Genomic DNA, 16959 nt, shown 5'->3' with positions numbered 1-16959 from the left:
TCGTTTCGATTTTATATATTATCAATTTGATTTATTAATTTTTGATTTATTAAATTTGATTTTTAACGGTTCTATTTAACAAACAAGAAAATACTTATAAAATAAATATATGACTTCTCTAACAATTTGATGCGAGATGACGTTAATGTAACTCTATAGAACACTTACCTGAAAAAAACTATACAAGTGCTACACAGAAGAGAAATTAAAAGGAATAAAGTTCTTACTTTAGGTTTTGACGTTTTGTATAATGTAAAGTTGTGAACTCAAAATTACTATAAAGTATGAATTGAAGGCCAAAAGGCAAAACACAATAACCAGTAAGGTATTGAGATAAATATTTATATATAGTAGGGGTAAAGTAGTAAATTACTACGGTCTTAATGTGTTATTGATTTACCCTATAACCCAATATTAAGAAACCAAAACTGAATCGATAACCCTGTAATTATTATTTTTTATCAAACCATTAAATACCTGTTAACCAAATAGCAATAAAGCAATAACATTTTTCCCGTTCAATTTATTGTTCGGTTCGATTTTTGTGTACCCTAAGCATTATACATAAACATGTTTTTGAAACTCAACTTCAGTTGATATTTACGTTTTTAATTTTGGGTATGTATAAGTCGATACTAAAATTTATATAAAATTAAATACGTAAATATATATATCCTACTTGATACATACAAATCAGTTCAAGTACAATTCACGCAAACTGTCAAGTAGGACGTGTGACAAAAAGTGTTTCTTTCTTAAACTCTGTATAATCAATTGAACTACGTATAAATTGCATGCCACGTCACCATTGTTATCCACTTAGACTTATCTCCCTCATTTCATCCATTATCTCACTGTCTGAATATAATTTAAAAAAAATATCTATTATCTTCTCTCCATGTTGAATTTTTGAACTATAAAAACCATTTGAAAATGCATTCACCATTTGTTTTATCTCTTTCAAATTGCTCAGTACTAAAGAGATCACACAGAAATCAAATCGAGAAATTGTCTTTTACGCCATTGAAGAATCTTCGGTTCTGTGGACTGAGAAATGAGATTTTAGCGTTTGAGTTTTTGAAGCTTAATCGATGTGAGACTCAGAGAGTGAGGAATTTTCTAAGGAATAAGATAGTAGCAGCTTCGGTAGCTGAAAATGGTAATGCTCCGACGTCGTTTGATTATGATTTAGTTATAATTGGTGCTGGTGTTGGTGGTCATGGTGCTGCATTACATGCTGTGGAGAAGGTACGAGTACTATATATTTTTGCAATTTGATCATATCTAATTACTCTATTTGGTTTAATTTGTTTTTATGATTTTGACTTTGACACGAAATTTGATAGAATTAAAAGAAACTTTTAAATTTAAACAGATGGAGTAATATTTAGAGAGAAGGCCCAAAATAGTCCTTATTTTTTTGTTAAAGACTCAAAGTCATCCTTGAATTTTCACATAGGCCACTAATAATCCTCATGTTTGCAATATTAGTGCACTTTTGGTCCCCTAAACTTTTGCCTATTTTTTAACATTAATTTTGTTCATAATTTTATGTAAGGAATGTTCCATCGTCTTTTTATATATTTAGTAGTAATAATATTCTATGTGAGAGAAGGTGAAAAGAAGAACACTTTGTTTTGTTCAGTATAAATATTACTGCAACTAAACTAAGAATATTTTAACATATGACATTGCAAGAAAAGAAATACTATTGCACGTGAAATTGTCGTGATGAACCTCTTGACTTTACCTGTAATACGATTTCTACTAAACAAAACAGGATGTTTCTTTCACACAATCTCTCACATGGAGTTATTATTTCTACTAAATATATAAAATGACGATTAAACATTTCATACATAAATTACGAATAAAATCAATGTTAAAAAATAGGCAAAATTTTGAAAGAGGACCAAAGTGCACCAATATTGCAAACATGAAGAACTATTAATGCTTCATGTGAAAACTCAGGGGTGACTTTGAGTCTTAATCCAAAGATGAGGGACTATTTTGGGCCTTTCCTCTAATATTTATGGTACTTTTTGTTTCATGTGATTCAAACCAAGTAACTTTGATGGTCTTTTTTAAAAAAAAATAAAAATAAAATTCTCAATTGGATACTAGGAGCATTGGAACTTTGCTTTGTGTAATTTTTGAATATCTCTCTTTTAATTTCAGAAGATAAATTAGTTTGGTTTTGATTTAACTCCAAAAGTTAGTTAATTTGACATTTCAAAATTGAGATAGAGGGAGTATGAATTTTGTACATTTTTCGTAGGGAAAAGGGGATTCATGAGTGGAAATGAGTAGTCATAGGTCACAGCAATGTGAACGGCTGCCCGCGACATCGCGTATAAGAGGAAAGAGAAGTCATAACGAGGTTTATGTAGGTGGACGTGCAGTATGGTCATTTAGAGGAAGGAGAAGTCATGTGAGGTTTATGTAGGTGAACATGCAAAATAGTCATTTAAAGGAAGGAGAATTCATAACGAGGTTTATGTAGGTAAACCTGCAGAATGGTCATTGTTGAAACTCGCGAAGCAGAATGACCAGCGAACTTGTTTAACCACCGGGTGAGTGGTGGGGTTGAGGTGCTTTGGCCCCCCTTCGCGCATCTCCTTCCTACCCCCGGTGCGTGCTCATGTGCCGGCTGGGTGATTAACCAACCCCAGTGTAAAGAGCGCCAAGGAAGACTAAATTGATAGGCCGCCTCTTGTGCCTCGTTTAGACCTTGAGTGTGCAAGTTCTTTCCTTCTCATTTTGTGTTCTGTAGAGTTTTCTCACATTTGTAGAACTTTGTTCTTTGGGTATCACCAAACTGCTGCAAAGTAATAGTTCTTACTAATATCCTAACTGGCATTAGGATTCTTAGCACTAGTACGATCCGTCTCTTATTCTCATTTAAACATGGTTTTTACAGGCTAAAGGACTGGTTTTAAGCCTTCTCAAACTGATTGTACGAACATAATCCTAGTAACAATGACTAACTGTTCACTTATTTGCGTGACGGGGTGGAGGGAATAGGAAGGATACTAATCTGTAGAAGAAAGAGAAATATTTTATGGACACCAATCCACACTGCGCTTTTGTAGTTAGTTTCGACTGCCTCATGTCTTTGTCACTTCACTCGCATAAATGGCATTATTGACCATTGAGCATGTTGTCTACCCACAGTTACTTGTTACTTCTATCGTAGTTGTGATGACTGGAAATTTATACTTTCCTTCCAGGGTCTTAAAACAGCTATCATTGAAGGAGATGTAATCGGCGGAACTTGTGTAAACAGAGGTTGTGTTCCATCTAAAGCACTTCTTGCAGTTAGCGGTAGGATGCGGGAACTTAAGAATGAGCATCACTTGAAAGCTTTGGGTATACAGGTGATTCCATTTATTATGCTAAATGTCTCTGCATGATTAGGGATGTATCTGCAGCAGCTAGAAGTTAAATATTCGACCTCGTTTATATTAGTACTCTGGACCAAAAATTAATATATCTGTTGCATTACATAGTAAGTTGTTTCAATATACACATTGTTTAAGTTATTACTCCATTTGACTTATGTATTATAGCTGTGGTAGCAGAAGAAAATATTATAGTGGGCGAAAAGATTAATAGAGCAACGTCATATCCAGTTTTAAATTTGAATATGTAAATGATATGACTTCTTGAAAGTTGTACGGAGTTCTATAACTAGTGGAATGATTTCAAACATTTTATATGTCCCAAAATGTGAAAAGTTTGGAACAAAAAGGAACCGGGGGAACATACAGAGTTGGTTACTTATGGTTTTATGACATCCTATTTATCATTTGACTATCGTCTTGGAGAACTTGGTATGCCGTTTAAAGAACTAATCTGAAAATTGGCAAATATTGTCTGTTGTCCATACACTTTCCAATCCACTTTCTTTAGTTTGCTTCTTATTTCCCTTTTTATAAAGCAGATCGATTTTGATTCTTGAATAATCCACATCAGTTCCAGACGTCCTCATAAATGTGGCCAAGTCTGTTGATTGATGAGCGTCTGCTGATTGATCAATCTCTTCCATGTCAATGACAGGTTTCTGGTGCCGGCTATGACAGGCAAGCAGTTGCTGATCATGCTAATAATCTTGCCTCGAAAATTCGTAATAACTTGACAAACTCTCTAAAGGCACTTGGTGTGGACATTTTGACAGGAGTGGGTACTATAACGGTAAGTCAATCTGTGCTGTGAAACAAATATCCATTAAGAACTTATTCTACTTTCAATCTTAACCTACATGCTGATGGAATACTTCAGGGTCCTCAAAGGGTGAAGTATGGAAAAGTTGGTTTTTCTGGCAGTGAAGTTACCGCAAGGGATATAATTATCGCTACCGGTTCTGTCCCTTTTGTTCCTAGAGGCATTGAAGTTGATGGTAAATTTTCTTTATTCTTTCCGTTCTTGCTACATTTTTGTCAAGATTCCTTAAAAATTACGTGTGGTCTGATATTGCAGGCTTTGTTCTGTGGCATAATACATAATCAAACACTCAAACTCGGCCTCAGCTAGCAAGTGAGCACTCCCAACTTTGAGAGTGCACATCTAGACACCTTTACTTGATCTCAACTGACAACTAAATGCTCCAAATTGTCCCCACCGTGTCTCGGGAACACGCGACACTGACGTGACACATAAATATTGGAGGTGCCTAGATGATCATTTTGTAAGTTGGATTGCTCAACTGACATAGTAGAGATGAGTTGAGGTGTCTAGATGTGCATACTCAAAGTTGGAGTGTTTACTTGCTAGCTGAGACCAAGTTTGAGTGTATGTTTAAGGATTATGCCTTCTTCTTTTAAGATGTGGTACCTTTTGGAAGGTGCATCCTCACCATTAAGTCATACAATTCATATAAATTTTCAGGGAAGACTGTGATTACCAGCGACCATGCTCTCAAACTTGAGTTTGTACCTGAATGGATAGCTATAGTAGGAAGTGGTTATATTGGACTTGAATTTAGTGATGTGTATACCGCACTTGGTAGTGAGGTAGTTTCGCCACTTTTAAATCTCTAATTCATTTTCTTAAGACCGCTGTTCCATCTTTCCACCTTTGAATGTTGTTGTTAGGCAAAATTGGCCAAATCAAACCTCTAGCTAAAACTTGATGACTCTTTTCGAAAAGGTTTGACCATTTTCGCAGGTAATTTTGTTTCAATTGTGAAAACTGAAATCTAATTTTTATGTACTTAATATTCTGCTATTCAATTTGTTTCAGAATGTCATCAACCTTTGAAACCGAAACTTGCCATTTGAAAAGGAACCTGAACCAAAATGTGCCATTTCAAATATATAGGTCTTTTCTTTCCTTTGTGATGTGATCATTTGCCTGGTATCACACTATATGTTGTGGTGACTGTTCTCTTTTTTGTTACTATGTACCTACATCTCGTTTCATTCTTTGTGAAACGTTACATTTCAAAATTCTGACGGTCTTATTGTCCAATCTTTGAATTGTTTATGTTACTTGTTGTCTACAGTACTGCCATCCTAAAATCTTGCATATTGAAAGTTTTGCTGATTGCAATCTTAGTATATCCTAGGTTCAGAATGGCTTAGCTTTTGACCTTTACCGAAGTTATACTTCATCTCTGCTTGCTAAGAGAACAAGCCTTGCTTTACTTTTTCAAGCACGAAAACAATAAAGTGTCAGATCAAACTAACTAGTTGAGGTCAGCTATATGAATCGTAACTTTCCATTTGGATCTGTTTCATATGTATAGATAGGATTCATCATTAATTAACTAGTTTGACGTATCAACCTACCACGACCTCTTTTATTCAGGCTTGGGCCGACAAAATTAGCAAACCTCACACAAGTGGGGGAGTTGTTCTTAAATTAAACTAACAATAACAACATACCGTGTAATCCCACAAATGGAGTCTGGGGAGGGTTCTATGTATGCAGCCCTTACTCCTATAAACTGTTTACTATAGACCCTCGGCTCAAGTAAAGCATAATGAAATCAAGTATGAAGAGGGAGATACAACAATGAATTAGTTACGTTGAACATAATGGAGAAGAGAACACTAGCAACAATAGTTATTTAACCTTGCACTTTGCTTGTTTGAAATGTTCTTAGAGCTTAATCTTCCTCTAAAAGTACCACAATGATTTTGAAGTTCTCTTTAAAACGCCAGCTAACTAACAGTCATTTTGTTCACAGGTTACTTTTATTGAAGCTCTAGATCAACTTATGCCTGGATTTGATCCAGAGATTAGTAAGTTAGCTCAAAGGATTCTGGTAAATCCAAGGAAAATTGATTATCACACTGGAGTGTTTGCAACGAAGGTATTGATCTCTCTTGTTTTATGTTATCTCAACCACAAGTTTCCAAATATCTTAATTCTTCCCTAATAATTCGTACAGATCACCCCGGCAAAGGATGGGAGACCAGTTGTTATTGAGCTAACTGACGCCAAGACTAAAGAAGTAAAGGACACTTTGGAGGTAATACAATATTATTGAGCTTTTTTCGTTTTTGGTTTTTATTAAAACATGTACAGGCATTTCACAAAATTTTGTCTGGAGGACATTGCTTTAGAGTCTTTTGATTGTCTTTAACAATCAAAATTAGATTATTTTGCTTAACATGTTTTTTTAAGGTATGTGTATTTGAATATTTAGTAGCATTAAGACAAGTTGTGTTCTATATATTCTTGATGTTTCGAATTTATAGACGTATTCTGCATGTTTTAATAACAAGGCATAATACATATATTGGACCCTAAACTTGACTTCAAATTTTAACTTTGATCTCCATCTTTCATAGTGCACAAACAAGCACTTTAACTATCCAACCTTTTAATAAATAAACACGCGAGTCCTACCTGGCAAAACACATAATGGGCACATATTTTGCGCGAGTTAGGAGTAATTTGACAACTCTACCACCCTGGATTCCGGCCAATCTCCGGCAACCCAAAACCCCATTCATTTTCTTCTTTTTCAGGCAAAACGCCACCACCAAATGACCCCCAAACAAGTGAATAAACACATCCATTGCTCCACCCTTTTCCGGCTAACAAACACCACTTGAAACCACCCAAAACCTCCATTCATTTTCTTCTTCTTCCCTCCGCTCACGCCACCACCAACGAGCTGGCTTCAACCTCATACAACCAGCAGCTCCCAACTCCAAACACCTCCAACCCAGCCGCTCTTCTTCTTCCTCCACACCGGAGCACAACCCATGAAGCGAACGAGCTTCGAGCTCACTAAACCCACCAAATACCCGACCCCAAACCCATCAGATCCGCCATCTCCGGCGAGAATCATCACGAAACAACACTGCTGCAACCAGCAGCTCGAGCCAGACACAAAACAGCAACCAAATGACCCCCCAAACCCCATGAAAACAGACCCAACAAACACAAACACCTAAACCAAGAAGTCAGCCATCAACAAACCTCTAAGCTCCGTCAAACAATGAGCTCCAAGCTCTAAAAACCATTAGGAGGAATTCATTTTATTCTTGTATATAAATTAAAATTAATTTTGATTTTTTTTGTTCTAAAATCGATGTGTAAAATATTTTATTAGTTGGCAGCCATTGAGTGACTCACTAATACACGTTGGAACGTTTGCATTTCACGCTCTTTGGCTGTAAAAATCGCGTGTTTATTTATTTAAAAGTTGGATAATTAAAGTGTCTGTTTGTGCATTACGAAAGTTGGAGGTCAAAGTTAAAATTTGAAGCCAAGTTTAGGGTCCAATATATGTATTATGCCTAATAACAATTTTGTTTCATTTCTATTGCACAACCAATGAACTTGAACCTTTAATCTGCAACATATACTTTGGTGTACTTTGTTCCCTGAGTGTCTATGAAATATCTCACAATTTGAATGAAAAAAAGCGCAAATGGAGAAAAGTACAAATATATATGTTTAGTCCAAGACTACTAATTATGAATGACAAATATATGGACAAAGAATTTTGAATTTTTTTTACGATAAAGTGAAATATCAATAGTTTAGTGTGGCCGAATCACTAGAAAAAATATGTCTTAGAACCTTGATGACGACACTGAAGCGTACATTAAGCAAGGCAAAGAGATCAACACGTTATGGCCTCACTTCAAGGCTTAAGCGTGCTTTGACAACACCAAATGAGGAAAAGTTGAACTTCTATATCAACTTGGGCAATCATCCCCTCATAAGCTAGCTTTTGAGGTTGAGTTAGACTCAAGATCCATTTCTTTACAATTATACTTCATAAATCCTAAAGAACGTGAAACGGAATTATGATATTTTTATTAATTTGCAGGTTTGTGAAAAAAATCAAGTGAGTGACCTCTGTTTTCTTTTTTTAGGTTGATGCAGCTCTAATTGCAACTGGCAGAGCGCCATTCACGAATGGTCTAGGCCTGGAGAATGTATGTCTTCGCATAAAAACATACAATAGCATTCATCTATACCAGGATTTTGTGCATTTTAATGGTCAACTTTTGCAGATTAACGTGTTGACGCAACGAGGTTTTATCCCTGTTGATGAGCGTATGCGAGTTGTTGATGCTGATGGAAATTTGGTTAGTTGGAACTACACTATTGTCGATATGCTTCCACATGGCTGTTAGTGTTGTTCTAATAATACTTTTACCACTAGGTACCTCACCTTTATTGCATTGGTGATGCAAATGGTAAAATGATGCTTGCTCATGCAGCCAGTGCTCAGGGAATATCTGGTGTGTATTACATTATGTCATGGATATCTTCTATACAGTCAACCGTTTTCCTTTAAAATCGCTATCATATTACAACTCAGTATGACCTTTTCTTATGAAATAGTTGTCGAACAAGTCTCGGGAAGAGACCACGTGCTTAACCATTTGAGCATTCCAGCTGCTTGTTTTACTCATCCTGAAATCAGCATGGTTGGGTTGACAGAGGTGAAAACTGAATTTCTTTCTGGACTGCTTTGTGATGAGAGACCACTTAGATTTTGCGGTCTCCTTGTTGATAATGCTCTTATTATGTTCAAGTTTCTTTGCGAACTTGTTAATAATTGGAGGAGGATATTGAATACTTCAACATACTCACAAATCATTCTTTCCATGGTTGATGGGATTAACTAGGTGGCAAACTTCTTTTACATAGTTTTTTCTTAAACTGGCTTCTACATTTTGCAGCCGCAAGCTCGAGAGAAAGCTGAAAAAGAGGGGTTTGAGATAAGCATTGCAAAAACAAGCTTTAAGGCAAACACAAAGGCACTGGCAGAAAATGAAGGGGAAGGACTTGCAAAGGTTCTACTCGTCTTTTACCTCTTGAATAGTGTTTTCATTTCATCGGAAACCATAATGGTTGAGATTCATGTGTCCTCGAATGTTGAGTTCCTATAGCTAGATATTTGGTTATAATCCGACTTGCGGACCCTTTCGTCACTAATCTGACACATTCAAATTGTGTTTTGGATTGAGATATCCTAACCTGTTTACTGCTTCTTTGATATATATAGTTGATATACAGACCAGACAATGGGGAAATTCTTGGAGTTCATATCTTTGGTATGCATGCTGCTGACCTCATTCATGAAGCGTCCAACGCCATAGCATTGGGAACGTCCATTCAGGTTATCCATTATGCGACGCTATTTTATCTCAAGATTATGTTATTTTTTCCCTCTTTTGGGTTGGGACTTGGGAGCTTCAGTTTTGACCTCCTTCAATCTCTCCATAAACATGTTGAACTTTTCTCTTTTCTGATTATATTTTTGTTGTGATATCTTGCAGGATATAAAGTTTGCAGTGCACGCACATCCAACATTGTCTGAAGTCCTTGATGAACTGTTCAAATCTGCTAAGGTAAGCCTTTGTGTGTCGTTATAGGATAGACTAGGCGAAAAAGTAAACCACTTTAATAGTAAACTTGTTAATTTTACAACATTTTCTCTGACTAGCTAAAGGAATTGGAAAAAATTCAACCAGGTAACTAGTCACGACCATCGCCCACTTAGTGAATCAGTTGCTGTCTGAAATTCTGAAGCCTAATGTGTTTGAGGGAACTACTGCACCACCGGTCTCGCTAGAGGATCATCTCAACAAAGCACTGAGATGTAACAAGGATAGATTTGGTTGCCTTGCTGCATATCAATTAAGTTGCAAATCAGGTTTTCATGAGAAACTGATACACTGATTCCAGGGTATTTTACTGAGGCCTTGGAGTGTTGGTGTGAAGTGAAAATCGACATTCTTAAGTAGTGCTCCAGGAAGCCTTTTCAAATGTTGTAAGAAGATGAATGTTTTGTTGTAATTGCAGAACAGAGGAGGCTCATAGGCTCTGCCTCTATTTGGTTTATGCTTTGTATTGATAGTTCATGTGTAATTTGCTAGTGCAGAGTCCAATGAAACGTTTAGTGTAGTAACCATCAAATGCTTGTAAATTCCGACTCTGATTTTTCTTTTTCCATATTTTATGACAAGGGACACTTGAATCAAGTGAAACCAAGTAGTACCAATGCAATAAATTTTATATGGAATCTATAAAATCATAAAAGATCAAGAGCAGTCATTGAACCAATTATGAGAACAGAACTCTGCGTTCGGAACGGAGAAAAACATCATGTTCGGTTGGTTATAAGCTTTGGTAAACATTTTTTCTAAAAAAAACTTCATTAAAAATGAGAAAATGACTTCCCAAGTGGAAGTAGGAAAAACAAGTTCCACGGTCCCAAGTCAAGTGATCGAAATTAAATGAACCATAAAGATAAGATGCAACTCCATCTATTTAGAGTATGTTAAAAATCTCGTCGATACAATCCACGGTACACAAAGCAACGAAATACAAAATAATAGTTGAATGTAGTTTATAGTCAGGTCCCAAGTTAGAGTCGGGTTCAAGTCCACATTTGAAAGTTAGGTCATGTATTAGGAGTCAGGTTCCAATTTGAAAGTTGGATCTCAGGTCGGGTATTGGATTCGAATCCCATGTTGAGAGTCAGGATCGAGTTTCGATTTGAAAGTTGGGTCCTGAATCGAGAGTCGGGGTTGGATGTTAAAGTCGGGTCACGCATTGGGTGTTGGGGTCGAGTCTCAGTTTGAAATTTGGATCTCATATATGATGGTGTAGTTAGGTCTCGGTTCGAAGTCGAATCTCAGGTCAGATGTCGAGGTGGGATCCAGTTCAGAATTTGGATTTTGGGTCCCGATTCGAGTGTCGTATTCCAATTCAGGTATTAGATCTCAGATTGGGTATTAGGTCCTGATTTGGGGTCGGATGTCGGGATCATGGTCGAGGTCGAAGTCGAGTCCAAAGTCGGATGCAGAGACCAAATCTTGAATCACTCATCAAGGCCGGGTGTTGGGGTCGGGATTAGGGTCGAGTCTAGTTTGAATGTCAAATTCTGAGTCGGGAGTCAAGTTCAGGTCTCGTGTCCGTCTTTTGTCTAGGTTTGTATGTCGGGACAAGTCCCAATTTGAATGTCAGAGGTTCCGATTGAGAGTTAGGGTGAGGTCTTGAGTCGGGTCTCGGGGTGGAATTCCATATTGTTCGTCGGGGTCGTGTCCCGGTCTAGGTGTCGAGGTTGACATTGAATCTTAAGTCGAGAGTTAGGATCATTTTCTGGATGGGGTGTTGGGGTCAGATCTCGAATTTGTCGTCGGGTTCGTGTCTTGGTTCGGGTACCGGGTTCAAATCTTGGATCGGTTATCAAAATTGGTTTCCAGGTCTAAAACTATTTTCCTAAAAAGTATTTTCTACTGTCTAGCGTAAAATGAAAGATATTTTCTGGAAAATGTTTTTTATTTACCAACCAAACACTAAAAAATAATTTTTCAAAAATATTTTCCACTTACCAATCAAACATGAGAATATAGCCTATATGGATTGGCTTTTCATTTTTACTTATAAGCCAAAAGTCATAAGTTAGAATTTCTAACTTGTGGCTTATTTTTAGCGTTTTAGTTTAAAACTAAGTGCTTATAAGCACTCTTTAAACTTATCAAAATACTCGTATTCAAAAATTATTTTAGCTTAGAAGCACTTAAAATAAGCTAATTCAAATTTACAAGGATAAAACATAATTAATTTTAACTATTTTGGTTTTGTAAATTGACAAATAATTTAATACAATTATTTATAGTAATGTCAACTAATATTAAATGGAAGGACTAGTGTGAGAGAAAAAAATATAAAAAAAGGTTTAATTGTATTTGTAACCGTCAAAAGTACTATATATATATTCTACAAAAAGACCTTGATTAATTTAGGAATATAGTTTATTTTGGTAAGTTTTTCTTACAGTTTCCCATTAGGAAACCGTAATTGTAATCCCATTCCATTCAGATTGAGTGGGATGAGGAAAAGTAGTCTTATTTTCCCATTTCATGTCAAATTAGACTAAACAAAAACCATCTAAAGTGGTTTAATTATTGTTATTCCCATTCCATCTCAAATCAGGAAACGTTATTTCTAAATTTATAGTTTGTAATGATAATAATTATGGTAAGAATTTAAGCTTTAAAACACTTAAAATAAGCTAATTCAAATTTACAAGGATAAAATTTACTTAATTGTAACTTTTTTTCCGACTCCATTTCAAATTAGACTAAACAAAAGCCTACTTCAATCAGGAAACGCTATTTCTAAACCTGTATAAATAGATGTGACATCCAACCTAAACTTATTCTCACCAAATTTTTACTTTTCACTTTCTCTCTTTCTTTGTTCGTTCGTTCGTTCGTTCAAATATAATTACTTACTAGTTAATAATGGTGACAAATACTGATCTAGAATTGGGAGTTGTAGCAGCAGGGGAATCATCAACAGAGAATGCATTCAAAGACGAATATGTTCCTCCCTGGCACAAACAAATTACGTTGAGGGCAATGTTTACTGGATTCATCCTCAGTGTCGTTTTCAACTTCATTGTTTGCAAACTCAATCTCACTACTGGTGTTATCCCTTCTCTCAATGTTGCTGCTGGACTATTGGGATTCGCCGGAATTAAATCATGGACGGCTCTTACTCAGAAATTTGGAATGTTGAAACAGCCTTTTACTAGACAGGAGAATACCGTCATACAGACGTGTGTCGTTGCTTCTTCTGGCATTGCTTTTAGCAGTGGCACAGCAAGTTATATGTTGGGAATGAGTCCATACATAGCATCTCAGGCTGATGCAGGAAATTTACCTATTAATACTAAGAATCTTGCTATTACTTGGATGCTTCCTTATCTTCTTGTTGTTAGCTTTGCTGGCCTATTCTCAATTGTTGCATTAAGAAAGATGATGATAATGAAGTACAAGTTGACGTATCCAAGTGGAACCGCAACTGCATACTTGATCAACTGTTTCCACACTCCTAAAGGAGCAGAGCTCGCAAAGAAACAAGTTGGTTCCTTGTTCAAATCGTTTGGGTTCAGCTTTATATTTGGGGCTGTTCAGTGGATATTTGCACGTGATGAAGGCTGCGGATTTGCTAGCTTGCATACATTTGGTTCCCAAGCATATGCCAAAAGGTTATACTTTGATTTCTCATCCACCTATGTTGGAGTTGGTATGCTTTGCCCCTACATGGTCAACATATCATTGCTAACGGGTGCTATAGTCTCGTGGGCTTTCATGTGGCCAATGATTGAAGCAAAGAAAGGCGACTGGTACTCTGCCCAATTATCTGCAACGAGTCTTCATGGTATCCAAGGATACAGGGTATTTATCGCAATTGCCATGATGCTTGGTGATGGTCTTTTCCATTTTGCCTACATGTTGGTGGTCACAATCTCAAGTTTCACAAAGAGGAAGAGTAGTACTCAGCAAGATTGTTCAGAAGAAGACGATGAAGATGAAAAGATACAAAACGAATACTTCTTGAGAGATCAGATTCCCAACTGGGCAGCTGCTGGGGGATACGCTGGTATTGCGGTCGTATCTATCATTGTGGTACCCATGATCTTCCACTCGCTCAAATGGTATCATGTTTTGGTTGCCTATTTAATTGCACCTATTTTGGCCTTCTGCAATTCTTATGGAGCAGGCCTCACTGATTGGTCCCTCGCCTCAAATTACGGAAAAATTGCAATTCTTACATTTAGTTATTGGGTTGGTTTGGAGAATGGTGGAGTGATTGCTGGACTTGCTTCATGTGGTTTGGTGATGAGCATACTAGACACAGCTTCTGGCTTGATGGGAGATTTCAAGACTGGTTACTTAACCCTTACATCCCCACGTTCCATGTTCTTTAGCCAACTCATTGGAACTGCAATGGGATGTGTCATAACCCCTCTAGTCTTCTGGATTTTTAACTCTGCCTATCGATTAGGTGATCCAGAAGGTTCATACCCTGCACCATATGCTCTCATGTATCGTGGAATCGCCCTACTTGGCGTCGAAGGTTTTGGAAGTCTACCCAAACATTGCCTCAACCTCTCTATTTGCTTCTTTGTCGCTGCTATTCTCATCAACCTAGTGACTCAACTGCTGAAGAAATTTGAGACCAAGTACAGAATTTATCGATTCATTCCGAGTCCAATGTGCATGGCCATTCCATTTTACCTTGGAGGCTACTTTGCCATCGACATGTGTCTAGGCTCATTGATCCTATTCGGTATGCAAATGTATAACAAGCAGAAGGCTAAAGATTTTGGACCTGCAGTGGCTTCTGGTCTAATTTGTGGCGACTCATTGTGGGGAATTCCAGCATCTATTCTTGCTCTAGCTGGTGTCAAAGCTCCATTTTGCTTGAAACTTTAGTCACAGACCACTATTAGCCCTTCCACTTAAGTCTAATCAGAGTCTTTTGATTGTCTTTAACAGTCCAAATTAGGTTATTTTAGCTCAGCATCTTATTTTGAGGTATCTGTATTTTGTTATTTAGTAAAGTTAAAACAAGTTCTGTTTCTATATACCCTTGTTCTTTTCAAATTTACAGACGTATTTTGCTTGTTTTAATAGCAATTTTGTTTCATTTCTATTGTACTTTTAATCTTCAACATATACTAAGTTGTACTTTTGTTCTCTGGGTGTCTATGAATATCTCACAATGTGAATGAAAATAAGGCGCAAATGGAGTCAGTCAAATACAAATATATATGTTGTCTCTGTTGGGATTTGAACGTGAGACTTCATGGTGCTCAGTTCACTTTATCGATCACTAAGCCAGACCCTTCGTTGCTAGTCGTCTTTCACGTCTTTTTAGCTGTCATTTTCATGTAGATGGACAATTTATGATTTTGTTTCCTACATCTGTTGCTCCCTTTCCTTTTGCACCACATAACTAGCAAAATGCTGCACGCTCTTTGATGAACTATTCAAATCTGCTAAAGTAAGCCTTTCATTCTCAATAATTGATATCACCGATATGACAAACTAGGCGACGAAGTAAAAATCAGACTTTAATTGTGAACTTACTAATTTACAACCTTTTTGATGACACTAGCTAAAGGAACTGGACAAATATTGACCAGGTATAACAAGTCACGACCATATATCGCCCATTTATTGAATCAATTGATGTCTGAAATTCTGTAACCTATAAGTTTTCGAGGGAACTACTGCATCACCAGTCTAGCTAGAGGATCATCTTCAATAAAGCATTGAGATTTGGATAACTTGCTGCATATCAATAATGAGAAATTGATTCCAGGGTATTTTACTGAGGCCTTGGAATGACAGTGTGAAGTGAAAATCGACATTCTTAAGCAGTGTTTTCAAATGTTGTAAGAAGATGTATTTCCTGTTATAATTACAGAACAGAGGAGGCTCATAGGCTCTGCCTCTATTTGGTTTATGCTTTATATTGATGTAATTTGCTAGTGCAGAGTGCAACGAAATGTTTAACATAGGATGTATTTTACTGATACGTATAAGAAGGAACAGAGAAAGGTCAAGTGAAACTAACTTGGAAAGGTATGAGATTTCTCATTTCTGTTGTGATTTTCCCCTGAAACAAATTAGAATGAGAAAGGTTGTGATGCCTCAAATTCCTCAAGCCATTTGGGATCGATTGAAGGATAAAAGTAATTGTTAGTATTTGAAGATGATGAGGCTGCTGTTGTGATAAATATATAGTTCCATTAAGTAGACTACAACACACACAAATACACCTGATACATGATAGTAGTACTAATAAAAGGCTCAAAGAACTTAAGAGTGTGCAAATATTCACACTTACACACAGATTCACATAATAAATCACTCCAGAAGTTCAACTAACCTAACAGAGTGATTCATTCACAGCATCAGGCACACAATATCACTAATTAGGCAACTATAATTTTCTCAGACACTTACCACATCTCTATTTATTCACTACACAAAGCCACCGATACTCACACACATCTCCACCTTCATCTGATTAAGTGTTTTTTCCTTTGTTTTTGCCAATTAGACCGCTCCATCACTGTGGTAGAACTAAGCAAAACACATTCAAATAAAGATAACTACACTGATCATGGTAGAAAATAAAACATGGCGAGTTATAGTAATCAATAAATTGAAATGCAAATAGAATGAATAAACAGTAAAATTGGTTTCCATACTTGATGAAATCATGAAATATTACTTCAGATAAGTAGATCCGAATGATGTTCAAAGATCAAAAGAAAATATATTGCATCCTTAGCCATAGAGAGCTGAAGAGTGCAAAAGTCGATATGCATGCCAGAGATCCTAGGCTGATATATAAATGCGACTATTATCATCCGTTGAAATAAGTCAGTCACTTGTTTCATGCATCGGACTGTCCTTTTTCATCACTTGGTTGAAATGGCAACGACTAGGGCCTAATTATTCAGGGGAACAAAATGATGCTACAAGTTTGTACTAACAAACGATCAAATACAAAATTAAAAGAGTAAGCATGTGCTCCTGGGGGGAGGGGGGGTGTCCCTTGTTTTATCATTTTTTAATTAATTAGTCAAGTTGCCATGTGCTCCTGGGAACTACCATTTCTCCTTCCTTCAATGCCATTTGCCTCCAATAATATATAAAGATTAATATA

At 36.6% G+C, this 16959-nt stretch overlaps 2 protein-coding genes across 3 annotated transcripts; both read left to right on the top strand.

The window, feature by feature from the left end:
* The first annotated feature begins 910 nt into the window (after positions 1–910).
* LOC125831364 (dihydrolipoyl dehydrogenase 1, chloroplastic-like) lies at positions 911–10375 on the top strand. Of its 2 annotated transcripts, none has more exons than XM_049510559.1 (15): positions 911–1248; positions 3231–3377; positions 4060–4194; positions 4282–4399; positions 4888–5012; positions 6191–6316; positions 6395–6475; positions 8340–8402; positions 8481–8555; positions 8633–8711; positions 8815–8915; positions 9156–9269; positions 9482–9595; positions 9756–9827; positions 9951–10375. In XM_049510559.1, the coding sequence occupies exons 1-15, from the start codon at positions 934–936 to the stop codon at positions 9996–9998; spliced, it is 1713 nt and encodes a 570-aa protein (XP_049366516.1). In that variant the 5' UTR covers positions 911–933; the 3' UTR covers positions 9999–10375. The 2 variants fall into 2 exon arrangements, with proteins under 2 accessions (XP_049366516.1, XP_049366517.1); XM_049510560.1 differs by having other exon boundaries at positions 9923–10061.
* A 2356-nt stretch (positions 10376–12731) lies between these two features.
* On the top strand, positions 12732–14711 carry LOC125831130 (probable metal-nicotianamine transporter YSL7). The gene has a single exon (XM_049510314.1). The coding sequence runs from the start codon at positions 12732–12734 to the stop codon at positions 14709–14711; it is 1980 nt and encodes a 659-aa protein (XP_049366271.1).
* Positions 14712–16959: the final 2248 nt, after the last annotated feature.

Source organism: Solanum verrucosum, unplaced genomic scaffold, assembly GCF_900185275.1.
Source record: "Solanum verrucosum unplaced genomic scaffold, falcon-dt-bn FXZP01000049.1, whole genome shotgun sequence".
NCBI classification, from domain to species: Eukaryota; Viridiplantae; Streptophyta; class Magnoliopsida; order Solanales; family Solanaceae; genus Solanum; species Solanum verrucosum.
Note: the sequence above shows the minus strand (reverse complement) of the source record. Positions and strands in the feature narration are given on the sequence as shown.